Source organism: Microcebus murinus, chromosome 3 (assembly GCF_040939455.1).
Source record: "Microcebus murinus isolate Inina chromosome 3, M.murinus_Inina_mat1.0, whole genome shotgun sequence".
Classification (NCBI taxonomy): Eukaryota; Metazoa; Chordata; class Mammalia; order Primates; family Cheirogaleidae; genus Microcebus; species Microcebus murinus.
The window spans coordinates 34,397,847-34,425,825 of record NC_134106.1 but is presented as its reverse complement, the minus strand read 5'-3'; the positions used below and the strand labels follow the sequence as shown (position 1 = coordinate 34,425,825).

Sequence of the window (27,979 nt, the reverse complement as noted above, 5' to 3'; positions counted from 1 at the left end):
TACTGTCTTATTAAAGTAACCAGGGAAGTTACCAGCTGTGAACCACTGCTTCATTTTCTCCCTGAATAACAAAATTATTTATGGACAAGTCAGGATATTTTTGTTTCTAATTTCTTCCTATTAACCTTCTGTCTTAATAGCACTGTGGTTTTTTTTCCCCCTAGAGACAGGGCCTAGCTCTGTCACCCAGGTTGAGTGTAGAGGCGCGATCATAGCTCACTGAAGCCTTAAACTCCTAAGCTCAAGTAATCATCCTATCCCAGCCTCCTGAGTAGCTAGGACTACAGGCATGTGCCACTGTGCCCAGCCAATTAAAAAAAAAATTTTTTTTTGTAGATGTGGGGTTCTTGCTCTGTTGTCCAGGCTGGTCTTGATCTCCTGGGCTCAAGAGATCTTCCAGCCTTCCAAAGTGCTGGGATTACAGGTGTGAGCCACTGCACCTAGTCTCAGCCATTGTGTTTTAATTCTTTGCAAACAAGGCTGTATTGTTTTATCTTTTCCATCTATCTTCTAACCTTTCAGAATGATACCTAAAGACTAGGGAAGGCTTAAGGAAGCTATCACAGAGGCAGATTTCTAGAAAAATCTAAAACATCAGGTTAGGAATAATCCCCAAATTTTATCTTTAAATGATGTCTACTAAAAATGCCTTTATATTTTGACAAATGGTGCTAGAACAAGTGGACATCCGCATGCAAAAGAATAACAAATGTTGGCAAGGATGTGGAGAAACTGGAAACCTTGTAACACTGCTGGTGGGAATGTAAATGATGTGGCCACTTTGGAAAAAAGTCTGGCAGTTCCTCAAAAGGTTAATCATACAGTTAGTTTGATCCAGCAATTCCACTCCTAGGAATATATCCAAAAGAAATGAAAACATGTCTACATAAAAACTTACACATGATACTCAGAGCCAGTAGTAGCTAAAAAAAAAAAAAACTTACACATGATATTTCATAGCAGCATTATTCTTAATAGCTGAGAAGTGGAAACAACTGTATTTATAAAATGATGAATGGATTTAACAAAATGTGGTATATGTCCATACAATGGGATATTATTCAGCCATAAAAAGAATGAAGTACTGATGTATGTTACAACATGGATGAACCTTGAAAGTGTTATACTAAATGAAACAGCTAGTCTCAGTGGATTCACACAGTGTATTGATTCAATTTATATGAATTATCCAGAATAGGGAACTCTATAAAGTAGATTAGTGGTTGCTGGATGGGTAGAGGATAGGAAAGATGGGGGATGACTGCTACTGAGTACAGGGTTTCTTTTTGAGGGAAATGAAAATGTTCTAAAATTACATCTTGATGATGGTTGCACAACTCTGTGAATGTATAAAAATCACTGAATCATACATTTTAAATAGGTGAATTGTATGACATACGAATATCTCAATAAAGATGCTATTTTAAAAAAGCTTTTACAAACTTAAATCTTTTAATTTTCATTTGGAGGAAAATAATGGGAAGGTAGTTTGTACTACTATGTAAATTTCTTTTAATGGACTTTCCATATGTATTGCAGACCAAAAGTGCTGGATTCCACAGAGAACAAATGTCATGTCGGTTCATTCCTAATACGTTTAATCTCTCTGAAACTGGCGTTAATAGTGATAAAACTAAAGAAATACATAGACTGTTTTTCATTTATAAATTTAAGCAAGTAAATACTACAGAGAAACCCCACAAACCGCCTCTTCACATCAGGTGTCATGTTCTTACCAAAGACTTGAAAGCCTAGCACGCAGGTATATGTTGTCCAATCAATGTCCTTACAATCTGATCGATTCCTGATTAGTTTGCAGCCATTTGGAATGTCCCCTTTAAATTTAGAAACAGGAAGTATAATCATAGTGCTTGTGTACAAATGTATTTGAAAGTGCATCTTGATTCAAACTAGCCACGTTTACTTGTATTTATAATCCATACACTGAAAAACATTAAGACACATTTAAAAAGGAAAAGAAAGTGTTTACTTTAACAGGGTTTACAGAACTACAAATTGTTTCCCATGGAAGTTTTTTCCCCCTCTAAAAAGCATAAATGCCCATCCATTATGTTCCTCCCTGGCTCCAGGAAAAGTTGTTAAATGAAAAACCATTCAGAACAGCATCAATCTCAGTGAGGAATTTCTTATTGCTACATGTGCCTTCAGTTCTACACCATTAAATTAATTCATCACTTTCTTGGAGAAGTGAACCACATTTGAGATTCTCATTACTTAGCTCAGAGTAATATATGCTTTGTCAGGTTAGGGAGGCTGACATGCATTTTCTGCACAATTCAAATTCCATGCAGCCTATTCATTAGCGCCCCTGACACGATAATTCTGAGCCCATATATGATTATTCATATACTTACAGTGCAGTATCTCATAGTCTCCCGAGTTAGACATTATAAACTTGTTGTCTGGGGACCAATCAAGGTGTGTGATATAGCTGGAATGTCCCTAGGGAATGAATAACAGATCAACTTTTAGAAAGCATTTAGAGTTGTGAATGATAAATAGTTCAATAATTAACCAATACTGTTTTCTGAATACCCATCTGTCAGAATTCCTAAAGGATAGGGAGCAGTATCACAGCTTCTAGAACTAAATAGATCCTACAGCAGGATCTATAGTTCTTTTTTCTATTTTATTGGCAGCCAAAGATGCAGGTATGTGAAGATGCCAGTGACACATGACAAGTTTTGGCAAGAATTTGGACCTAAAGGGATCTCACCACAATGGAAACATTAAGCATTTAGAACTTGAGAGAATCTTGGCCTCTCCACATAGATACCAGAATCTAGTACCTACTACCTGTCTGGACACTTCCAAAAAAGATAGTTCCTTAAACTTGTATCTTAAAGGACGATGCAAAAGATATCACACCCCCTCAGGCATTATTTCAAGCTACTGGTGTCCCCATTAGAATGACTTCATTTCTGAGAATGAAGTGTTGGTTACAAGTTGTGCACAAGGAATGTAGTTTTCCTGTGCTGCTTCTTGACTATCCCTGGTACACCTCAGGGGCTGAAGAATATGGCACCTATATATAGTCATACGAAAGTTCCTAGAAAAACTTCTCTCTCCAAAGAATGTTCTGGGGTAAAAGTCACCCAATATTGCACTCCTTGAGAACAGCTGGACCCAATATAATCATCTGACTCCTTAAAACATTCCTTAAGCAGGAAAACAAGGATCTTTTTCTGCTTAGGATTTATTAACACTGTGGGAATTAAAAGAAAAAAACTACTCAATGCTGAATTTTGTTGTCTTCCCATAAAAGCATTTGATGACTTCCAGTAAACTATTTTATACAAATTACACAGATCTTATGGTTTACCAAAGTTGATGGAGATGTGAATTCACTTTTATCTCCTATGGTTGCTGGTGAAACACATTTAATTCTTAGTGTACTTTCTGAATTACTAGCTTTCTGCTCACATGATTTTATTTTTTAATAAATTCAATGTATCTTAGGTATATTTTTAAATGATTTACACATGGCATTCTAAATATTCCAGTACCCTTCCAAAGTCTAATGGTGTGTTCTCAAATCTTTCTGGAGCTATAATCTCCACCATAGTGCTGCATGGGAAATTTACATATTTAAATGAATTTAAATTAGGTGATTTGAGAACTATAAAGCCTTCTGAAACCGCCAGAGATTAAGTATAACAGTATATTGGAAAACAGATTGGGAATCACTTGGTAGATACACAAGGGACCTACCAACTTAACAAGAAATTAATTTTCAGAGCCAAAAAGATATGGTTATTGGATATTTTAGTATGGCAGGGGGATGCGGTTCATACAATCCTTTTCATAGTACACATGCACCTCATGCCTGGCTCTGGTGTCTGGGGAAGCCATACTTGTAAAAACAAAAAACAAAAAACTGTTACTACATGAATGAAGGGTTTAACCAGATTAATCATGGCAAAGTACAGTCCTTTGAGAGGTATTCATCCTAACGTAGAAGTACTTAAAAGTATTATCTGCATTTTTGTGCAGAGCCTTTATAACAGCTTTACTTAGAAGAGCATCAAAAGCATTGTATGTATAAATAGTATTCATGTAAGTCATATCTGTATTGGATACAGAATGTGTTCAGAAGGTAAATCAATATAAAGTATTCTCAAAAAGGACTCTTGAGTAGGAAAAGTCCCCACATTTAGAAAAGACCTTGGCGAAGTTATGAAATCGTGTCAGAAAACAGTGAATATCTTCACCCCTGGTATTGGTGCCAATAAATAAGCAAGCAAACAATTAAATGCAACTGGGAGGGGGTCTGTAATCTTACCTCCCAAGATATCACCTCAGTGTGTCCTTGCCCCACCCAACTCACGGACCCATAGAGAGTATATGCACAGCTTGGGGAAAAACAGTCTCAAACTTCACCCCATGGGCACAAACATAGTTGGGAGCAAATTCTAGTGTAATCACTTTGAAAAGAAATAGAAAAGTTTTCTAAGCTGACCCTTTCATTATTGCCATTAAGTAGCTAAATGGTGTAATCATAAAAATCATCACAAGTGAAGGAATGAAGGAATATTATACTTTGGAGAAAGAATTTAGAAATATTTGAGTTCAATCTTTGCGAATTACATGGAGGATCATCAACTAAATCAGTGGTTTGCAACTGATTTAAAATTACTGGGGAATTAAAAAAAAATAATAACAAGGCCTAGAGTGAGGAATCTAATTTTTGTCCTAAGTAGGTACCCAAGTGACCCCTCACCATCTAGAGTTGTACTGTCCAATGAAACTTTCTGCAGCGATGAAAATGTTCTGTATCTGTGCAGTCCAATACAGTAGCAATTAGTCATCTGTGGTTTCTAAGTCCCTGAAATGTGGCCAGTGCTCCCAGGGAACTGAATTGTATTTAAAGTTATAAATACAAACTTGTAACTGCCATACCAGATAATGCAGGTAGAAGAGTATACTTTTTCTCTACTGATTTGAAATACCCCTTTTTATCATTTAGTAAATTTCCAAAAAACATAGATCTGTTTCTGGAATCTCTTTTCTGTTCTATTCCTCTGTCTGCCTATTCCCAACCAATTGTGATAGTTCTGTGGTAGGTGGAAAATTTCTGATGAACTTTAGAACTATTAGATCTTTAGAACTATTTTATCAAGCCCATAAATACGTTGAAAATTTAAATAAGACTGCATTAAATTTAGAGAATAGTTTGTAAAGAACAGATATCTTTATCAATCTTTTCATCTAGAAACATGCTATGTCTAATTCTTTCAGTCCCTAGTTTATGTCTTTCAGTAATGTTGCACATGGCTTCCTGTGCCAACTTCACTGCTAGGTTTATTTTCAAAGCATCTACTATTTTTGTCGGAATTGTGAATGGGATTTTTTTCCCCACTATTTTCTTTTTCTTTCTTTTTTTTTTTTGAGAAAGGGTCTACAGTCTGTTGTCCAAGCTAGAGTGCGGTGGTATCATCATAACGCAGAGCAGCCTCAAACTCCTGGCTCAAGCGATCCTCCTGCCTCAGCCTCCCTAGTAGCTGGGACTACAGGTGTGTGCCACCATGCTCAGCTAATTTTATTTTTCTATCTTTTGTAGAGTTGGGGGTGTCTCACTATGTTGCTCAGGCTAGTCTCAAACTCCTGGTCTCAAGCGATCCTCTCAGCTTAGTCTCTCAAAGTGCTAGGATTACAGCACTTTGCTGTAAGCCACTGTGCCTGGCCTCCCCATCATATTTTTTTTTTTTTTTTTTTTTTTTTGAGACAGAGTCTCACTTTTGTTGTCCAGGCTAGAGTGAGTGCCGTGGCGTCAGCCTAGCTCACAGCAACCTCAAACTCCTGGGCTCAAGCGATCCTTCTGCCTCAGCCTCCCGAGTAGCTGGGACTACAGGCATGTGCCACCATGCCCGGCTAATTTTTTTTTTTTTATATATATATCAGTTGGCCAATTAATTTCTTTCTGTTTATAGTAGAGACAGGGTCTCGCTCTTGCTCAGGCTGGTTTTGAACTCCTGACCTTGAGCAATCCGCCCGCCTCGGCCTCCCAAGAGCTAGGATTACAGGCGTGAGCCACAGCGCCCGGCCCCCATCATATTTTTTATATGCTTTTGCTGGTTCAGGGAAAGTGGATCTTTAGCTGGTGACTGGAATGTAGACTGCTAGTTGCCTTTCCAATCCACATTCTCCTCTTTTGTTGAGTGCTCAACTAAAACACTATTTCCTAACCTCTTTTGCAGCTAAGGGTAGCAGAAGTCACTGAGTGGGGCTTCCAGGAACACTCTAAGAGAAGCTCTGACCCTTTCTGCTTAGAACTAGGATGTGATGGCTGGACAGTAAGGAGATGGAGTAGAAACAAAGGCTCCTGAGTTCCTGATGACCTCTTTTAAATGAGACCATATCCCTAATTTGTTTAAGTCACTAGGTACTGCATATAATTCCTATTATAGTAATATTGAACTCTACTACCTCACTGAAATCTTGTATTAGTTTCATGATTTATTTTCTTGGAGATTTCTAGGTAGACAGTTATAAAAGTGTTACTCTTCTTTCTCTTTTTGATGTATATTTCCAATTACCAAAATCCTGACAAAAATAAAATTTACTTTTACCAATACTTTTTGCCTACTAGAAAAGATTTTATAATTTTTTTTAGTATACAGCACTGCAATTTCAGTATACTATATCTCCTGGGCTACAATCTTTGTTTTTTGTGGTTTCTTTTGAGAGAGTGTCTTGCTCTGTTGCTCAGGCTAGGGTGTGGTGGCATCATCAGAGCTCACCGCAACCTTCAACTCCTGGGCTCAAGCGATTCTTCTGCTTTAGCCTCCCAAATAGCTGGGAAAACAGGCACATGTCATCATGCCCAGCTAATTTAAAAACAATTTTTTTTTTACTTTTTGTAGAGATGAGGTCTCACTATTGCCCAGGCTGGTCTTGAACTCCTAGGCCTCACATGATCCTCCTGCTGAGCAAATGAAGCCTCTTACCCTTCCTTCTGTACTACTTAAAAATTAAGAAACTCCTTTAAGAGTTAGAATGTACTTACTCTGTACTAAACCCATTTTTGCAGTTTCTGAAGTGACAAAGATTGTGCTGCATTAAAACTAAATGCCGGCCAGGCATGGTGTCTTATACCTGTAATCCTAGCACTCTGAGAGGTGGGAGGATCTATTTTCTAAAAAAAAATAGAAAAAATTAGCTGCGTGTGGTGGTGCACACCAAGGCAGGAGGATCGCTTGAGCCCAGGAGTTTGAGGTTGCAGTGAGCTATGATGATGTCACTGTACTCTAGCTGGGGCAACAGAGTCAGAATCTGTCAAAAACAAACAAAATCCCCTGCAAAGATTAGAAAAGGGAGAGAAAAAGGAAGTAATAAGGTATGTGAAAAAAGATTAAGCCATAAATGCTCTGGCTAGGCTCTTATAGCATATGCTGAGGTTTTCCAGGGTTCTACGGTTTGATTAGAGACACATCAAAGTTTTAATCACCTTTGGAGCTTTGCTTTATCACCTTTGGAGATTAGTTTATTCATACAGTTATACTGTAGGTAACTGGATTAATTGAGATTGGCTTGATCAGAGGAGTCAGAACACACAACAAAGGATCCTGGTAAATGAGCTTTTGGTATATAGTTGCCTCAATTTTCTTATTAACTAAAGAAGGTGACCAGGTAATCCTCTCTTCTGCTGTTTACATGGGAAAAATTTTATGATTCTAAATGTAAATATTATAGTCCTTTTGAGATCAGACTTAATGTTTTAAAAGAATACCTAAAAGAAGGAATACACAATAAATCTTCAAATTTGCAGTTTATGCAAAGTTTTTTGAAATACCGAAATTTTAAGCAGATAAGGACAAACTTCAGAAAGATTATGAAAGCTATTTGGGGTCAGTAAAAAAGAGAAATAAGTTTTAGTGGAAGAGTAAAGTTCTGTGAGTTTATGGAAACTCTAGTGGAACTGCTGCCAGTTAAATTTTAAAATTAACATAAAATAAATAAAAGCAGAAAGAAGCAAAGAAGAGTCATAATGGCCCCAAAGTTAGCAAGGTTAGAGTGTGAGATGATTACAGGTATGACTCTATCTAAAGAACATGATATTCAGACAAGGAGGCAGTCAGAGAGACAAATGTGGGCAGTACCCACCTATGACTGGGGTAGAGGGACCTCAACCAAGACAAGTTCCAGTGGCAGCTATTGCTCTACTGTGGATATAGGCACCAGATTTGCTCACTATCTGCTTATACTCTGGTTTCGCATGTGCCTTCCCTAAAGGGAAAGAAGGCACTGGCTAAAGGATGTTCATGCCCTGTCCCCTTGGCATTTATATATCTTAATTTATATGAATAAACCAGTATTCTGATTAAAGTCGGTTTCCTAAGGCTTGCCTATAAAGAGAAAACTTGGTTGGCCAGACGAACTAAGATTTAGTGGCCTTACCACTTACAGTTCTTGTAAACTGATGCTTTACAGACCAGCTTTGGAGAACTTGGTTGATATAAGTCCATCTCTCTAAAATGGATCTTGTCTTGTTTCTTAGCGTTTGAGGTTGAGAGCAAGGCCCTGGCCTGTAAAGATGTCATCATTCACTAGCGACCCATGCATCAGCCATCTGCCCTCTACCAAGAAATGCTGCTTTGCATCCTTGGGTTCCAGCCATCTTTTCAACTGACACTTCCACATAAAGTGATACTGTGAAGAGGGACTCCAAATGCTTATTACTAGTTATAATTTATTAGAAGGACATTTCCTAAAGCTCTAAGCCCAGTATGCTTATGTAGCTACACTGGTCACTTAAATGTTGACGAGTAACAGAAAAGTTATTAGAAATAAAATAGAAAACAGCATTTGTATATGGAATTCTGAGAGTAGTTCTAGCTGTCACATTTTAAGAAAGATCTAATCCTCACAACAATGCTGAAAAGTAGGAACCATTATAATCTCCACTTTTAAGATAATAAAATTAAGACTCAGAGAAGTTAATTAACTTGCTCAAAGTCACAAACCAGTAAGCAGCAGAGCCAGCATTAACCCAGTTTTGTCTGTCCTATATAATAGAAGACAATAGATAAAAGCAGTTAATAGAATATATAAGACCAGCTGGCAGAAGCAGACAGCAAAGAGAAGTGACAGCTGGAAGCAAAGCACAAAACAAGATAATTAAAGTAGCTGAGTCTTTCGTTATAGCCTCAAACAACACTGTCAACTTTAACAGTTCCTAAGGGTATCTTGAAATAATACTTTCAAACATTCTAAATATAAAAGCTGCCTAATCAGAGTAGGACAAGTCTCATGTAACTGATAAAGTAGCCATTTCTCAACATATCCAAGGTCATTCTGATTACCCAATGCTCCATTTTGTGGGTCAGCTGTACTGTAATAGCACAGTAAAATAATATACATAATGAAAAATCTGAGGCATTACTGCACATTGGCAAGTTTGTTCTACTAAGAGTCAGGAGAACTGTGTTCAATTCCGGGATCTGCCACTATGTCAAGATGCAGCCAATGATAAGTCATTAATCTTCTCTGAAATGAGGGTTTAGCTAAGTAAGTGCTATAGTGCTGCCTGTAATATTTTATGATTCCACAAGATTAAATCATATTTAATATACTGTTAAGAGATGGATTTTTAAAAAGTTGAGATTAAAAAATAGTTCAGAAAAATTTGCAGCCTGTAGGGTAAACTTCAGTAATCTGAAAATTCCTTTCAGTGGAACATTTCATTTGATCATGTTGTATACTATTCCATATTACAAACATAACATTGATAAATCAGTTAAAAGATATATTTAAATAAATATAATGGATAATGATTTATAATTGTTGTTAAGGCAAACACAAATATTTTAAGATAAATGCTAAAACTCTAAGGTTGCTTGCAGACCAGTTTATAAACAGGCTGGTTTTAACATACAGCAGAAAATATGCAAAAGAGTAAACAAGTCTCTCCTCCTCAAATAGTAAATGGCCTGTTTTTGCTTATATATGGTAATCAAAATAAATTTCAGACCCATACTGCAGTTTACTTATTATAAGATGTATATCCTTCTAAAAACTAATTATTTTATTTATTCCCTTAAAACAAACTGGTGATAAAGACCATTAAAGGGTCTGTATTACTAATTCATCACATGATTTGCTAATCCTCATTTCCTAATATATATACACCAAGTGACCTCATTTTCTATAAAAATAATAGTTAACATTTACTGAGTACTTACTATGTGCCAAGCACTATCCCAAGTACTTTTTTTTTTTTTTTGAGACAGAGTCTCCCTTTGTTGTCCAGGCTAGTGTGAGTGCCGTGGCGTCAGCCTAGCTCACAGCAACCTCAAACTCCTGGGCTCGAGCAATCCTTCTGCCTCAGCCTCCCGAGTAGCTGGGACTACAGCCATGTGCCACCATGCCCGGCTAATTTTTTATATATATATCAGTTGGCCAATTAATTTCTTTCTATTTATAGTAGAGACAGGGTCTCGCTCTTGCTCAGGCTGGTTTTGAACTCCTGACCTTGAGCAATCTGCCCACCTCGGTCTCCCAGAGAGCTAGGATTACAGGCGTGAGCCACCCCACCCGGCCTTATCCCAAGTACTTTGTAACATTTTTTTTTTTTAAATACTGGTCAAGTGAAGCAGTATAACATTGTTTTAATCCTAACATAAACATTAACTTGTTTTAATTCTATGAAGTAGAAACTACTTTTACAAGTATCCTCATTTTATAGATGAGAAAACTGAAGTAAAAGGTTTAAATACTTCCTCAAGGTCACATTAGCTTGTCAGTGGTGAAGGAAGGATTCAAATACAGGTAATCTGGCCCCCAGTCTGTGCTCTTAACCACTCACTATGCTACACTGTCTACCCTTCTTATCCTGCCCTCAGCTTGACTATATTTTCTGAGGACAAAGAAACATATCTTGTGCATATTCCTGGTTCCTAGACCATTTCTTTAGTTAGTGGAGTACCTGCCATACAGTAAGCACTCAGTATGTCTACAGAAGTCAATCCAATCTTCACCCCATAATTATAACTTAATCAAGATAAAACTGAGCAACAAATTACAGGAAACATCCTTCTGTTCGCTCTTTTAAATGTAAACAAATCTCCATATAAATTATTGTATTTTTAGTGGCAGAGAGGTGACATAAGACATTGGAGGGTGTTGGGAGTGGGTAGGGACATAGGACATTGAGATTAAAAGAGAGATGCCCTTTTATTTCTGACTGCATTTTCAAAAAGTGTTATTTTAAGAGTTCCTATGGAAATAACTTTAAGAAACCATCTTAAAACTATTCAGAGATGTAAAGTCTAGGCAAAAAACAAAACAAACAAAAACTAGTGAGAGAGTGACAAATTATTAAACTATCAAAAGGAGATGTCTTTCTATTGTACATGGGAAACTATAATGTTCTGCTATCATGTAGTATCAGTTTTCAAAGACAGAGATTAGAGCATCTAACAGTAGAAAACAACCCATACATCAATGCAAACATTTAATTCTCTTTTTAACAGAAGTAAAATTTCCCAATAATGTTACAATTTGATTTCCTTAATTACTTACATTGCACTTTCCATATCTGCTATATTTTCTTCCATTTTCTGAGACTACATAGAGGTAAATAAAGTTGTCATGAGATCCTACAGCCAGGAAGGTACCATCTAGAATGAAACAGGACAAAGTGTTGACTAGAGGAATATACTGATAGATTTGTTTACTGTTATTTTACTGTACCTATCCTAAATGATATTTTCCAAATGCTGTTAAATCTCATCAATGTTGCTGTTATTTGGTAGTTGATGAATGAGTCCTATCACTAAGCATGCTTACTGAAAAATAGTCATCTAGTCCAATACACAATTCCTTCCTGAAGGTGCTCAAAGGCCTTCGACTCTAGCATCATCTGCTAGTTGGCTCAAAACTGGTCCCAGAGAGGCTACCCTGCCTTCATGTGTAGATGTACAGTGTTCACACAGCAAGCTGAGTGTATAGCTGCTTAGTTCAGCTAGCACATGATCCCTCCAATTACAGGGTAGGTGTTCCTGGGAAAGGACAATGTTCCCCTCTTTTATGGTCTCCTGCATTGTAGTTATCACAGTGCTAAGCACATAACAAATGGTCAATAAAGTCCACTTGATTTTTGGATTTAACTGCTATATTTGTGGTGGTTATTTGCTACTACAGCACTGAAAAACCAAACCAAAACAAAAAAAAACCCAGAAAAACTTTAAAACTTTCCTGCTTCAAGATGACTCTTTCTAGGTTTATAGCTTAAAGTACATACTCTTTCTTCCGTGTTCAATTTAGAGAATGGTATTTTGTGCTTCCTTTGAGAGAACTGAGAAGCAATCAAAAAGATCCTTTGGATCCTATGCTGATGCTACACCTACTGAAATATATTTCAAATATACAAAATGTCAGAATAACTCTAGGGAAGAATGGAGTGAATCAAAACCACATTAATAATGGGAAAAGGTAATTAGAATGTTATGGGAATTTAATTAATGTTTTGAATAAAGTACAAATAATTATTCAAAACAGGCTAAATGAATTTATCAAATTCTTATAATAAATTGCTAAGTATTTTATCTAATTAAAAAACTAATTATTACTAGGTAACCAACAATGGTGTAACTAGATTCTAAAGGACATGAAGGGCCTATAAAATTTCTGTACTTTGAATATAGCTATAATTTCTTTTACATTCTCTTGTATTCAAAGAAAAATGCTGAGCAATGTGGCTGGTCCCTATAATTCCAGCTACTCAGGAGGCTAAGGTGGGAGGATCCCGAGCCCAGGAATTCAAGGCTGCAGTGAGCTACAATTGTGCCACTACACTCAAACCTAGGTGACAGTGAGACCTATCTCTTAAAAAAAAAAAAAAAAAAAGAAAGAAAAGGTTGCTAACTAGATATATAGCATTTAGCCTAATACCTATTCAAAATTTTAAGTATGTGTAGTTCCAAAAAAAAGGATTTGTTTGCACTTTATTATGCTTTCAATTACAAATGCAGTTGCAATAATTCATTCTAAATTTATGTTTGCTTGATGATTTAGAATGTTGTTTAATTTTAGCAGATCTTTTGTAGTTTCTGGCAGCAGAATTTAATGTGATGTTGGAGGAAACATATTTAATACTTAATAACACTAGAGGATAGAGAAAAAGAGTCAGCTTTACCAGAAGTAAAAACATGCAATTACAGTGAAGTGCTGTGAATGACAGGATTGGGGGATAGGGGTAAATTTGCCTACCTATTGAGTAGCGCACTACAGAGAGCTGTTCATTCCCATCTGTGTGGATAGAAACTAGATCTCTGGTTTCTGCATCCAGAACAAACCACCTGTTAAGAAGTAAAAATCAAATTTTGTTCAGAAATTAGCATTTATAGAAAAAATGATTGCTTTCCCCTTATTTTTTTAATTTTAAGAAATTTTAATAATAGCCCTAAGTATGACATGTTTTCCTCTTCTAATGAATTCACTTTGCAAAATGCTGCTACATACAATATACATAAACTTATATGGGGCTAGGCATATTCTCATTTCTATTTAGTTATTCACTGAATGCCAACTACATCTCTTTGCTAGGTACTGTAGAAAATAAAGTGACAGGAATTGAAAAGAAAGAATGATTAAATGCCAACCTTGGTAATGGTGAATAGATGTAATAGAGGAACTCACAGATGGAAAATGAATGACAACAGGCACAGAAAAACCTTTAGGGGACATGTAGGATATGGGCTGAGCTGAACATTGAGGGAAAGTACAGACAATTTAGGCAGGAGGAGTAGCAGCTATACAGCTGGGGAGGTGAGAATGACCATGGACAGTGTGAAGGTGGGAAGGAAAAGCAGCAAGCCCTTTATATGGTGTGATTTCAAAGGAACCAGCAAGGGGCACCCAACATCTTCAACACTTGCACACAGAAGCTCTAAATTCTATGAATAAGAGTGTTTTTCATTCATATTTATAGGAAAATTCAAATGCAAATACCTCGAGAGGTAAAACAATGACTTAAATCCAACTATATTATAAATGACTATTATCAGACTTGTTTCTAAGAACACTTGAAGGAAAGGATGAGTGCTTCGGAAGAGAATGGTGAGACACAGGATACAAAGCAAAGATGGAAACTATGGACAGATAATGTAAGGCAGGATAAGTGACAGGAGGGCAGGTGTAAGACAGCATGCATAGCTGGTTGGAAGAGTTTACAGTTGAGCACTGCCTGGATCAGAGTAGGTGCTAAATATTTATAGAATGAATAAATGAACAAATAAATTTAAAATAAGCCTTGAACATGACAAAAGCCAAGAGGTATTTAATAGTAGCACAGTGTGTAGGAAGTAAATGTCTGGGGTGGAGAGAATAGGGCAAGAATAGAAAAACAAAATCACTGTCTTAATCTCATATAAATGGATAGGACAAAAACAGCAGCAAGTTTTATTTTTAATTATTCAGATGAAAAAAATTCTGCCACTAAAATAAGCCAATAATTTAATTTTTAATTTTAATCTTTTAATTTTGAAGCATTATAACTAACATCTAGAAAGGGACAATTTCCCTTATAGATTAAAAGAAATATTTAGGAGAGAAAAGGACATCTATCAATGAAATCTCTAATTAAACACATTCATGAATGAATTTTAGTAACTTGTGAGCTACGGGCTGAAACTTCCAGGCAGCTAACCTAAGTCATAAATTCTGTCACCTACTCAGGTAAGAGAAATAGCTTCTATATGTGAATACTTGAGTTTAAAGGCCAACGAGCAGGAAACTAGTACTGGGAAGCCTATGCTGCATGTTTACTGATCATTTCCATTTCAAAAGGTGTGTAAGAAACACACTTTATTGCAATTTGGACAGTACCCATAGGTTTCTTCTGAGAATGTAGTTTACTAATCAATTTTTATGGCTACCTCCATGAAATTCCTCTGGGCCAAGAAATACCAAAGCTGATATCGAGTGGGTTTCCAGAGTTAGAAAACAAAATGATATTCTAATTCAGACTGAAATGACATACCTAAAGGACAATGAGATACAGAGCTGCTCTGTAAGTATCAGGTTTCAAGTTTTTAATGAGTTTATGGAAACTTTATTTCATACTCTTATGCATTTACAAATTATTAATTTTTATTTTGGAGAAGCCCTAACTATTAATAACACTGTTTTAAGACCATTTCCAAGTCAGTTTAATTTTTCTAGGAAAACTGCATACAATTTTTCCTTTTTAGATACTCCCTTTGAATATAATCAAACCCTAGAATGTCTGTTTTGGTATAAAGTGTAGAAACCTAAAACTTAGTCATTTACTGGGTACAGATAGCAGCTATCCCCCCCCAAAACGAAAAAAAACCCAAAGCAAATCCCCCCAAAACTACTTTTCTTTTTCTTTAATTACATCTCAGAGATTAATTCTTCTACTTTTGGTAAATAATTTCTTTTAATAATTCAATAACTTTATTATTAAAAGTATACAATTTCTATATAGACCCTTAGCAATAATTTTAGAGTTCCCACCCTTTTCATTGCATGGGGTATCTTTTACCTTCAGAAAAGACTTTTGGGCTCAGGATTTTTATTCCTAACAACAAATACTCTAGTAAAGGAGATTTTTCTACAAATAAACAAATACTTAAGTTTTCACTGAATTCTTATTCTAGAGTATATACATTAGAACCAAGCTTCTGCGTTAGGGTAATTTGTAATCATTATGGGGCTCTGTATTGGCCTAAAGGACCTAAGGGACCTTTCCAAATATAATTACTGAATACCAGAGCCGGGAAATCTTTGGCCATTTATTTTAACTAATCAGAGACTTGTGAGACAAGACCAAGAGGTAGTACCATCATTTATCTTGATGACTTTTTAAAAAGACATTATCAATTTCTTTAGTGGCAAAAAAATAAGATTTTAGAGCTGGAAAGTACCTTAAAGTTTCTAAATGAATATAAGTCTATTTATGATGTTAAGTTACAGAAACATATATCATCACAATATAAATTGTGTCCTCTGGGTGGTAGATTTGTAACTCCCTCCTCCCCTACTTATGATCTTCTACTTATAAAAATAGGGATGTGGGTTTTTATAATTAGAAAAATAAAGTCAAAAAACAGGAGGGCACTTGGGGAGGCCATAGCAGGAGGATCACTTGAGGCCAGGAGTTTGAGACCAACCTGAGCAACATTGCAAGACTCAGTTTCTACAAAAAATAGAAAAAAATTAGCTGGACATGGTGGCACAAACCTATAGTCCCAGCTACTCAGGAGGCTAAGTGAGGCAGGAGGATTGCTTGAGACTAGGAGTCTGAGGTTGCAATACGCTGCACCACTGCACTCCAGCCAGTGCAATAGATGAGACCCTATCTCTTAAAAAAGCAATCAAACAAACAAATGAAAAAAAGAAAAGCCAAGCCCAAAACAAGCCTCTTGTTTTAAAATAAGAACACTAAAATCCTGTGATGTCAAAACACCTGCCCAATCAGCAACTAGTTAGTTACTGGCTAGGACAAAACATCTGGCCATCGTGCTTTTCGCTCTATCACACCAGGGATGGGTGTGGTCCTATGGTGAGATATACTAACATTTAGGAATCAGGAAAGAAGACAAGAGTTTATAAAATCTAATGAGGGAGACAAAGTGATAAGTACTTCGAAGTCACATGGATAATAACAAGGATAATGAAGTTATTACAGAGCAGGGGAAAATCCCTGAGGGCAATGTGGGTGGTCTAGGATTTTATCACATAAACTGTGGCAGGGATGGGACATAAATAGGCCTGAGTAGATAAGAAACTACAAAAAGGGCTATAATGTATATAAAGGATAACTTGACCATTCTAGCTGGAGTGAGGAGGGAAACATTTTAATGGGCTTTAAAGGCAAGGCAAACAACTTTAGATTTCACTGTTCAGGCTTCAAGCCTTTTGGGGCCAGGCGCGGTGGCTCACGCCTGTAATCCTAGCACTCTGGGAGGCCAGGGCAGGTGGACTGCTCAAGGTCAGGAGATTGAAACCAGCCTGAGCAAGAGTGAGACCCTATCTCTACTATAAATAGAAAGAAATTAATTGGCCAACTGATATATATAGAAAAAAATTAGCCGGGCATGGTGGTGCATGCCTGTAGTCCCAGCTACTTGGGAGGCTGAGGCAGCAGGATTGCTTGAGGAGATTGAGGTTGCTGTGAGCTAGGCAGATGCCGCCGCACTCACTCTAGCCTGGGCAACAAAGCAAGACTTTGTCTCAAAAAAAAAAAGAAGCCTTTCAGCAGTTCAAGGTTACAGTGAGCTATGAAGTGTAGTGCCACTACACTTCAGCCTGTGTGACAGAGTGAGACCCCATCTCTTAAAAAAAAAAAGCCTTTAAGGATGTTCTAGTCAAGTCAATTATGTTATGCTATGCTCAGAGTTTCCTGCATTTTTCTCAATCCATTCCTCTTGCTTCATGCAACCTCCTCACTCTTCCCTGCTTCTTCAGGATCCAAGATCTCCTTTAAGGCCAGACCCAATCCCACCTCCTGTGTGAAACTAACTGTCTCTGACTGCTCAGGCTCACAGTACTCTTCTGTTCATCTAACAGCATTAGTGCCTGTTTATTCAAGTATGCTAAACTACTAATGAGATGTTCTTTATCTTTTTATGTAGCATTTAATTAGGTTATAACCTAATTAGATTATGATCTACTTGGAGTAGGACTGTGTCTTATATTTCTTTGTGCCACTCACTGCATCTTACTACAATGCTTTGCAAGTTGCAGGAGCTCACTAAGTACTTGAAGAGTGACTCAGAACTGGAGTTATAACAAAGCAGAACCCAGTGAGATGCTTGCTGACAGAGTTCAAAGACACTGTGCACCCTGGGAAATGAGCTCAGGAGTACTCATAGCCTATGTTAAAAAATACCAAATTATATAAGGGAACATTTTATTCTCTTTTAATTAGAAGTTTTCTCTTTTCATTGGGTCAAAGAAGAAAGCCTCAGTTGATGGTAATATGTCTTTGACATCTCCCTTTTCAACAGAAGGAGCAGTTTCTTAGGCTCAGAATCTTTATACTCAACAGTATGTGGCTAAAATTTAATAACAGTATTTAGCTCCATTGCTGGTTTGCCCAAGGTTGTAGCCACCACCAAAATTGATGAGTTGAACTGGATCACTTCAGGTCTCTTCATGTCTAGGGTTCTGTGATTCCAGGTCAAAAACTAAGTTAAGGCTGGGTGCGGTGGCTCACGCCTGTAATCCTAGCACTCTGGGAGGCTGAGGCAGGCGGATTGCTTGAGGTCAGGAGTTCAAAACTAGCCTGAGCAAGAGTGAGACCCCGTCTCTACTATAAATAGAAAGAAATTAATTGGTCAACTAATATATATAGAAAAAATTAGCCGGGCATGGTGGTGCATGCCTGTAGTCCCAGCTCCTCGGGAAGCTGAGGCAGGAGGATTGCTTGAGCCCAGGAGTTTGAGGTTTCTGTGAGCTAGGCTGATGCCATGGCACTCACTCTAGCCTGGGCAACAAAGCAAGACTCTGCTTCAAAAAAAAAAAAACCACAAAAAAAACAAAAACAAAAAACATAAAAACAAAAACTAAGTTAAATTCTTTACCTACCTACTAGCCAGACTTATTTTTCTAGCTTGCTTCCTTGTCAGAGCTGTCACTAGCATGCAGACCAGAAACTTTTGGGTCTTCTTTTAGGTCACCTCTCAGTTTTAAAGAGAGAAGTTCTCTTAAAAGAGAGAAAACTTCTAATTAAAAGAGAGTAAATTTTTCCCTTTTATAATTTGGTGTTATTTAACTCCCCTTTCCACCCCAAGATGACATATATATATGTTCTAGATACTTACCCAATTTTGTGGATTTTTTTCTTTGAAGCACTTTTCAGCCTTAACCTTTGATTCCCTCCCTGTGCCCTCCAAACGTATTGATTTCTCTAACTCTAGGTTGCTCAACTCCATTTACCAGCCTATAAATTAATGACCACGGCAAAAACTCCTTCCTTAACCACTTTGGTATGGCACTCAATGGCCGTGAAACCTTGCCCACAGCTGCACTCATAGTCCATACGATAGTTTGTGTTATGCATTGACGACGAATCCATTTTGCTCTTGTGTGATGAGGAAAGCTTTAAAGCACTGACAGTTTGTTTTACTTTACAGGCAGCTTTACTTGTAATGTGAATCAGAATAGGTAACATATACATATATGTTTTCATTACGTTATTTTTAAATGTTCACAATTTTATTTTGATAAATGAAAAATTAGAAAAGTCAGGCCGGGCGCGGTGGCTCACGCCTGTAATCCTAGCACTCTGGGAGGCCGAGGCGGGCGGATTGCTCAAGGTCAGGAGTTCAAAACCAGCCTGAGCGAGACCCCGTCTCTACCATAAAAATAGAAAGAATTTAATTGGCCAACTAATATATATAATATAAAAATCAGCCGGGCATGGTGGCTCGTGCCTGTAGTCCCAGCTACTCGGGAGGCTGAGGCAGGAGGATTGCTTGAGCCCAGGAGTCTGAGGTTGCTGTGAGCTAGGCTGACGCCACGGCACTCACTCTAGCCTAGGCAAGAAAGCGAGACTCTGTCTCAAAAAAAAAAAAAAAAAAAAAAAAAAAAGAAAAGTCATATCACGGCTGTCGGCTAAAGTCGCTGTGCATGTTCATCTGTGGCTATCGACTATAGTCGACGCTCATACCGAAGTGGTTAAATACCGTATGTTTGTTTGGAAATAGAACTGGTCCAGCCAAGACCAGAGTAGGTACTGTGTAAATTGCCTGGAGAATTTTGGCTGAGCTGATATAGACCTGACATCCTAATGAGAAAAGTACAGTCGTTAAGTATCCCTACTCCAAAAATCCAAAATCATCTGACATGCTCCCAAATCTGAAACTTTTAGAATGCCAACATGATGCCAAAAGGCAATGCTCATTGAAGCATTTTGGATTTGGGGTTTTTGGAGAATGGATGCTCAATTGACAAGTATAATGCAAATATTCCAAAATCCAAAATCTGAAACACTTCTGGTTCTAAGACCAGAAAAGGGATGCTCAACCTGTATATCTGTACTTTTCCTGAGGTCTGGAGGTAATATAAAGATTAAACCTTTGAGAAACTGATTTCAAAAAACAGAAAGAGGAAGGAGGATTAATTAGGGTCTTAGAAAAATCAAGCAGAATTTTTTTTAAATCTATAATTCAGATTACAAACTTTCAAATTCATAATGGTACAGGTTTATATGTATCGTGAGCTTTATGAAAAACTTCAAATCCCACCAAAAAACCCAATTTTTTTAAACATAGGAAAATGTTATTTCTGAAAACCAAGTATGGTATTTCTAAGTATAATTTATTAATTAAATGGTTTATAGTGATTTTCAATAAATCTAAGATTTTTGGTAACTAATGATTGACAATTACTAGTATATACTAAATTTTATCCATTTGCATGCTTGAAATCTTCATTTAAGTTTAGTAGATACCAGCCTTACTAAAGTCCTTACTGCCAATATTACCCTGATATCAAACCCAGACAAAAAAATTGTAAGAAAACTAAAGACCAATATAATTTATGAATATAGATGTAAAAATTCTCAACAAAATACTGGCAAACTGAATCTAGTGGCATATAAAAAGAATTATACTCCATGACCAAGTGGGATTTATCCCAGGAGTACAAGGTTGATATAACATCTGAAAGTCAATTAATGTAATACCAAATATTAATAAAGGAAAAAACAATATGATTATCTCAATAGACCAGAAAAGGCATTTGGTACAATCCAACACCCTTTCATGATTAAAAATGTTCAACAAACTAAGAAGAACATTTTCTCAACACAATAAAGGACATATATGAAAAACCTATAACCAAGATTGTACTCAATGGTGAAAGATAAATGCTTTCTCCCTAAGATGGAGAATAAGACAAGGATGTCTACTTTCCCCACTTCTATTCAACAGTGTACTGGAGGTTTAACTAGTCAGGACAATTAGGCAAGAAAAGGAAATAAAAAACATCCCAACTGGAAAGGAAGACAACTATCTCTATTTCCAGATAACATGATCTTGTATACAGAAAATCCTAAGGAACTCACTAAAAAATTAAAAACAAAAACAAAAGACAAACTAAAAAACAAAAGCAAAAGACTTATATCCTAAAAACATTACTGAAATCGAAGGCCTAAATAAATGGAAAGGCATCCTATATTCATAAGTTGGAAGACTTAATAAATATTAAGATAGCAACATGTCCTAAATCGATCTACAGAGAAAAAACTAACCCTTATCAAGATGCCAGCTGGTTTCTCTGTAGCAGCTGACAAGCTGATTCTAAAATTCATGTGGGAATTCAATGGATCCTGAATAGCCAAAACAATCTCGAAAAAGAACAAAATTGGAGGACTTACACTTCTCTCTTTCATGATTTACTACAAAACTACAATAATCAAGACTGGTACAGGCCAAGGACAGACATCTAGATCAATGGAACAGAACTGAGAGTCCAGAGAGAAACCCATATGTCTATGGTCAATTCAACAGTGGTGCCAGTACCATTCAATAGGGAAAGAATAGTCTTTTCAACAAATGGTGCTGTAACAACTGTTTTGTACACATACAAAGGAATGCAGTTGGACACTTAGCAGGTTACACCATATACAAAGATTAACTCAAGATTAATCAGAGACCTAAAGGTAAGGGTTAAAACTATAAAATTCTTAGAAGAAAACACAGGAGTAGGGCCGAGCGCGGTGGCTCACGCCTGTAATCCTAGCACTTTGGGAGGCCGAGGCGGGCGGATCGCTCAAGGTCAGGAGTTCGAAACCAGCCTGAGCGAGACCCCATCTCTACCAAAAATAGAAAGAAATTAATTGACCAACTAAAAATATATATACAAAAAATTAGCCGGGCATGGTGGCGCATGCCTGTAGTCCCAGCTACTCGGGAGGCTGAGGCAGTAGGATCGCTGAGCCCAGGAGATTGAGGTTGCTGTGAGCCAGGCTGACGCCACGGCACTCACTCTAGCCTGGGCAACAAAGTGAGACTCTGTCTCAAAAAAAAAAAAAAACAAAACAAAAAAACCACACAGGAGTAAATCTTTATGACCAATAACAAGAGAACAGATAAATTGGACATCAAAATTTAAAATATATTTCCTATTAACAACTACAAGAAAGTGAAAAGACAACCCTTGGAATGAGGAAAAAACATTTGCAAATCATGTACCTGATAAGGGATTGTATCCAGAATATGTGAGAACTCTTACAATTCAACAATTAAAAAAACCCCAATTCAAAGACGTTCAAATCATTAGCCATGAGAGAAAAGCAAATCAAAACCACAATGGAAAATCACTTCACACCCACTAGGATGAATACAATCAAAATACAGATAGTAATGTGTACTGGCAAGGATGTGGAGAAATTGGAAACCTTATACTTTGCTGGTGGGACTGTAAAACAGTATAGCAGCTGTGAAACAGTTTGGTAGTTCCTTAAAATGTAAAACATAGAATTATCACATGACTCAGCAATTCTACTCCTTGGTAAATATCCAAGACAGCTGAAAACACATATTCACACAAAAATTGGCATATGAACGTCTATAGCAGCAATATTCATAGTAGTCAAAAAGTAGAAATAATCCATATGTCCATCAATTGATGAAAGTAGTATATCCATATAATGGAATAGTATTTGGCCATAAAAATTAAGTACTTATACATGCTATACATGAAGTATTAAATGTGGATGAACTCTACAAACATAATGTTATGTTTTATGTTATGTTATGAAAGAAGCTAGTCACCAAAGTTGACACATTGTATGATTTATACTAAATGTCCAGAACAGACAATCTGCAAAAAGAGAAAGTGGATCAGTTGCCTTTCGGTAGGGGGAAGTGGACGGGGTAATCAGGAATGACTGTTAATGGGTATAGGATTTCTTTCTTGGTTAGTGAAAATGTTCTGAAATTAGACTCAGAGTGGTTGAACAGCTCTGCAAACTTACCAAAATTTATAAAATTGTATACTTTAAATTGGTGAAATTTTGTTTTTTAGAGATGGGGCCTCACTATGTTGCCCAGGCTGGTCTCAAACACCTGGCCTCAAGCGATCCTCCTGCCTTGGCTTCCCAAAATGCTGAGATTAACAGGTGTAAGCCATTGTGCCTGGACCTAAATTAATGAATTTTATGGTACGTGAATTGTATCTCAGTAAAGTTGTTCAAAAGAATCCTTCCTGTGTTTGCTGGGCCAGATGGTGTGTACCTGTTCAAATGCAGCCTGGGTAATATAGTAAGATTTTATATATCTGTATCTCCTTCCTATGTGAGCATTATGCATTAAAGAAGTACTATGTCCAATTAGGGCTATGCATTTAAATCTTTCCCTTAAAAGCTACATTAGTAGTACATTCTTTTAAAATAATTGTACTTGTCACTGTGATAATTTATTCATACTTGTGCTTACTCTTTGGCTATATGAAGTAGAAGATATCTAGATCTAGACACAAAGACATCTTTAAACTTTTTACTAGTCTTGTTTTTTGGATCACACATAATTTAGACATGTGTTACATTTTACTAAAAAACATCCCTAGCCCTAAGAGTGACTTTTTTCAGGGTTAGGGTCAGTGATAATAATCTGGATGGCTACATTAAGAATTTGCAGTTTTAGTATAAGCAGGTATTCACAGACATAAAGACAAAAATAAAAACAAATGAGAAAGTTCCCCAAGGATCAATAGAACCTAACCAGATATGAAACCAAAGACCAGAGTTATGCACAGAATGAACACTGACAACTACATTTCCCCTAATTCTAAGCAATCCCCATCTCCATACTAGACTGGACTGACTGCCAGCATTTCTTAGTATCACATCACTCTCACTTATAAAGTATTTTCTACTCACAACTCCCAAAGGAAACAATTAGCTTAATTTTAACTTAAGTTACTTAAATTGAGTGACTTTTCATTTTAAGCTTGTCAGTGATGACTTCACAGCTATGTAAATGTTACAAAGTAATTTCAGCGAGTTTGAATCAGACCAATTTTTCCTTAAAAATTGGGGCTCTGTATGTATGTATACAGGGGTGGAGGGTGTATGTTGCACACACACACCTCCCTCCATCCAATCAAGCAGTGTGTCTTCATGACTCAAACTGCTCTAGCCTTATACTCTATTTAGTGTTTAACTCCTTGTATATACAGTATGTCTTTTAACATTTGTTAGCCAAGGATTTAACCATCAAAGATAAATCTTCCTTATAATATTTCTAAGGAATGCTAAAAATACCATAAGAACATCTTAAAGAGTATTGGAGGAGTAGAGGTAAGAGACAAGCTTTGGAATCATCCAGAACCTGAGTTCAAATCCCAGCTCAATTACAAGTGACTGAAACATGATAAGGTCTTGGTTTTCTATCTGTGCAATAGAGATGTTAATGAACATTTTGTTGTACACTTGTGGGGTTAAAAGTAATATATAAGAAGAATTTAGCACAAGGTCTGTCATAAGATACTGATAAATGGTATTTATTATTTAGATGATCTTAGCATTTGTGATATCTGTTTAGCTGCCAAAAATATAGATCTCAGGTAAATGCCTCTGTGGTTTTCTGAAAGCTAGATCATCACCATGGCTCAGGTGATTCTTATATGCTTAAGACCAATTTTTTTAAGTTAAAAAAAATTCCTCGAAATCCTATAAAGTGACCTGTCATATGGTCTTTCTATTTGGTCTCTCAAATGCTTTTAAACCCCGTAATAATCTTTTACTAACATGTGTTTTGGGGAAAATCTGATATAGTAAAGCCTTCTATATTTGTAAGTTATCACCAACTGCTCTCCCAAGAAGCTTAATTCCAATATTCTTTTTTTTTTTTTAGACAGAGGGGTCTCGCTCTGTTGCCTGGGCTAGAGTGCTGTGGCGTCAGCCTAGCTTACAGCAACCTCAATCTCCTGGCCTCAAGTGATCCTCCTGCCTCAGCCTCCCGAGTAGCTGGGACTATAGGCGCATACAACCACACCCGGCTAATTTTTTCTATTTTTAGTAGAGATGGGGTCTCAGTCTTGCTCAGGCTGGTCTCAAACTCCTGACCTTAAGTGATCCTCCCACCATGGCCTCCCAAAGTGCTAGGATTACAGGAGTGAGCCACTCATCTGGCCCTGATAAAAATTTTTCCAGAACCAAATAGTATCTCTAGTTACATCAACAATTCAATTATCTTTAAAGACCTGTTTCTCCATAATACTGAAAGATTTTGCAGCCGTACATGAGAAGGAATTTGAATGTTTTCACATTGCAGAGGTATTTATTTGTATCTAACAGCTAGAGGGAAAAAAACACCTCTACATGCTACAAAAAAATTCTAAATAACTGTATTTAGTTAGAATTGAATTGGTTGATTTGGAATATTTTAAGTCATATAAAAATGATGTTTATATATAAGTGTGTTCACAATAATTTCACCCCATGAAGAATAAGCATTCCACATTTTTTAAATGGGTTTAATTTAGGAAAAAATGACTTCATATTTTTCTTCTGCCTCCTTATAAAAGAAATTGTGATGAAGACTACCTACTAGCAGAGGCAATAAAGAGAAGTCAATTAAAAATATACAGATAAACATATGTTACTTAACAACCTTGGAAATGTACTATACAAGGTCTGTAAGACAGGTCATTAATGATTTCAGGAAATATACCTTTATTATGTACATGTGTAGCATTCAAAAAAGATAGGAAAGCAAAAGCTACAATATAAACAACTTATAAGTTATCAACTGGATTATATCAGCTTCAAATTCCTTCTCTGCATAAAAGACAATAAGGAGAGACATTTTCTTATACTTCTAATTTCACAAAGGAAAGTCAAGTCTGCTAACTGTCCCTTCTCAGTGAAGCCTATCCCGACCACCCTACTTATCATTCTGCAATTATACCTTTCCCAATCCCCCTTTCCTATTTCCTATTCTCCCTCCCCTCACACGGCTCTTGACATTTTTCTAACATAATTGGTTACAGTGTTTATTTTTATTCTGCTTCTACTCCTGATACATACTAAAATGTGGGCTCCACAAGAGCAGGAATTTTGTTTTGCTCTCTGATGTATCCTGAATGCCCACAATAGTATGCAACAAATGGTAGGTGCTCAATAAATAATTACTGAATGATTAAATGAGTATATATAACAGACAGAGCAACAAGCATATGAGTATGCCATTTAAGAGATTAATTCTCCAGATCGGGTCGAGAACATTCCTGAATAACGGTTTAAACATCCCACAATTTCAGATTACTCAGCTCACTTAAAGACCCTACCTGCCTGAGTGCGTTCCTATGGCCACCACTGTGCCACTTGGATGAAAATCTGCACAGTGTCCTGGTTCCTAGAAGAGAGACAGACAGCTGTTGGGGAGTACATGAGAAAGTCTCCCTAGATCTATGGGACAGTAACAAAAACATATGTGAAAATAACTTCTATCATATAAACATGGAATTCTGATCAACTTTATTGTAGCCAATGAGAAATACCACATGGATATGAGAGAAAAAGAATTTCAGAGCATGAAGGGGATATGCTGGCAGAGGGGTGAGGGAAAAGGACAACCAGCTTGTGGATAGGCAGTGGAACAATAATAAGGATAATAACAACAAACACCTGTATAGTTCTTTAGAGTCTGCAAAGAACTTATATACACCTTTTGGGCTAGAAAAGGTGAATATCTGGGTAGGGTAGGGAGAAAATACAGTAAAAGACCACTCATAAAGAAAGTAGAGTCTGTTAGTGAGCAGCACTTATGGAATCCAACTGCAACACTCTCAGAGGCCAATAATAATTAGTGCTCCACAAATATATGAAATCTTAACAATTTTTACTGCTGAAACCGAGTTCTTACTCTGCTCATTTGCTTCTTTAAAGTGGGTTCATTTTATACTGATAAATGAGAGAGACTAAACATTCCCCTCTTACCCCCAGCCCCTTTACTAAACCATATATAAACACTTGGTTTGAACCAATGCTTAATCCTTTTTCTTTTGCTCCTCCTGACTGTCAGTGTGAAGAGTTACTGTGGGAAGATTATTAATCACATCTTGCTTCACTCACATCTACAAGCCTGGTCCATTCCAGCCTGTGTTCCACTGAGTTCCACATGCACACCTGCCTGTCCTGAGCACATGTCAAGAGCAAATCTTTGAAGGGATGTGTGGCAAGACCCCAAAGCTCATCTGTATGACCCTGAAAATGAAAGACATTCCTTGTTATAAAAACCAAAGGGTACCATAAAAAATAATCAGTTAATAATTACCATATAGCTTACCTGTACTTCTATTTGGAAGCCATCATTAAATGTTCCCCGTAAAATAAAGTTTCTTGATGTGCCTACTAAAAATTGATCTGCCTTTCCTTCTGCTACAGCTCTTATTGTGCCATATTGATCAGGAACCTAAAAAAAATAAATTTTCAAAGTCATCATATAAACACTAGCATGCATTAATTGCTATCCGAAGATTGCATTTATGGCTGTAAGCAATTATGGGGTAGTAAGAAACAGAATTCCAAATTTGAAGATAATAGGGTAAACTCAATTACATTTTACTACATATAAGTCATAATGCATTATTATAATCATTCTTTGTGTGACTTAATTTTAAATTTATATATAGAGAGACAGAGTCTTACTATGTTACCCACACTGGATTAAAACTCCTACATTTACATTTTATATGATTTTAAGAGTTAAGGGTTAAGAGTAGGGAAAGGAGTAAGTTCTATTACATCACATGAAGAATGTGGTCTGATTCTGTTACTTACTAGTTATGTCACTTTGGATAAATCACTTAGTATAAGAAAAACTTCTTTATCTGTAATATGGGGATAATAATACACGTTCTACCTACTCTTGATTGTTCTAAGGATCAAAATGTAAAAATATTTTCACCAGAAAGAAATGACAAATGACATGATAGATACACCAACTACCCTGACTGGATCATTACACAACATATATATGTA

General features: G+C 36.7%; 1 protein-coding gene and 1 long non-coding RNA gene across 6 annotated transcripts in view; one reads left to right on the top strand and one right to left on the bottom strand.

The window, feature by feature from the left end:
* EML4 (EMAP like 4) overlaps positions 1–27,979 on the bottom strand; it is a 142,636-nt gene that overhangs the window by 3,768 nt on the left and 110,889 nt on the right. For all 5 annotated transcript variants that reach the window (XM_076000705.1, XM_012756682.3, XM_012756684.3 and 2 more), the window contains 7 exons: positions 27,285–27,410; positions 27,071–27,202; positions 26,284–26,351; positions 13,231–13,319; positions 11,542–11,639; positions 2,376–2,463; positions 1,737–1,835 (listed from right to left, as the gene is read on the bottom strand). In XM_076000705.1, coding sequence (XP_075856820.1) covers positions 1,737–1,835; positions 2,376–2,463; positions 11,542–11,639; positions 13,231–13,319; positions 26,284–26,351; positions 27,071–27,202; positions 27,285–27,410 — 700 coding nt within the window. The remainder of the gene's footprint in view (positions 1–1,736; positions 1,836–2,375; positions 2,464–11,541; positions 11,640–13,230; positions 13,320–26,283; positions 26,352–27,070; positions 27,203–27,284; positions 27,411–27,979) is intronic.
* LOC142870028 (uncharacterized) lies at positions 13,316–27,356 on the top strand. Its single transcript, XR_012918546.1, has 2 exons — positions 13,316–23,155; positions 27,021–27,356. It is a non-coding gene; the product is annotated as an uncharacterized LOC142870028 (long non-coding RNA).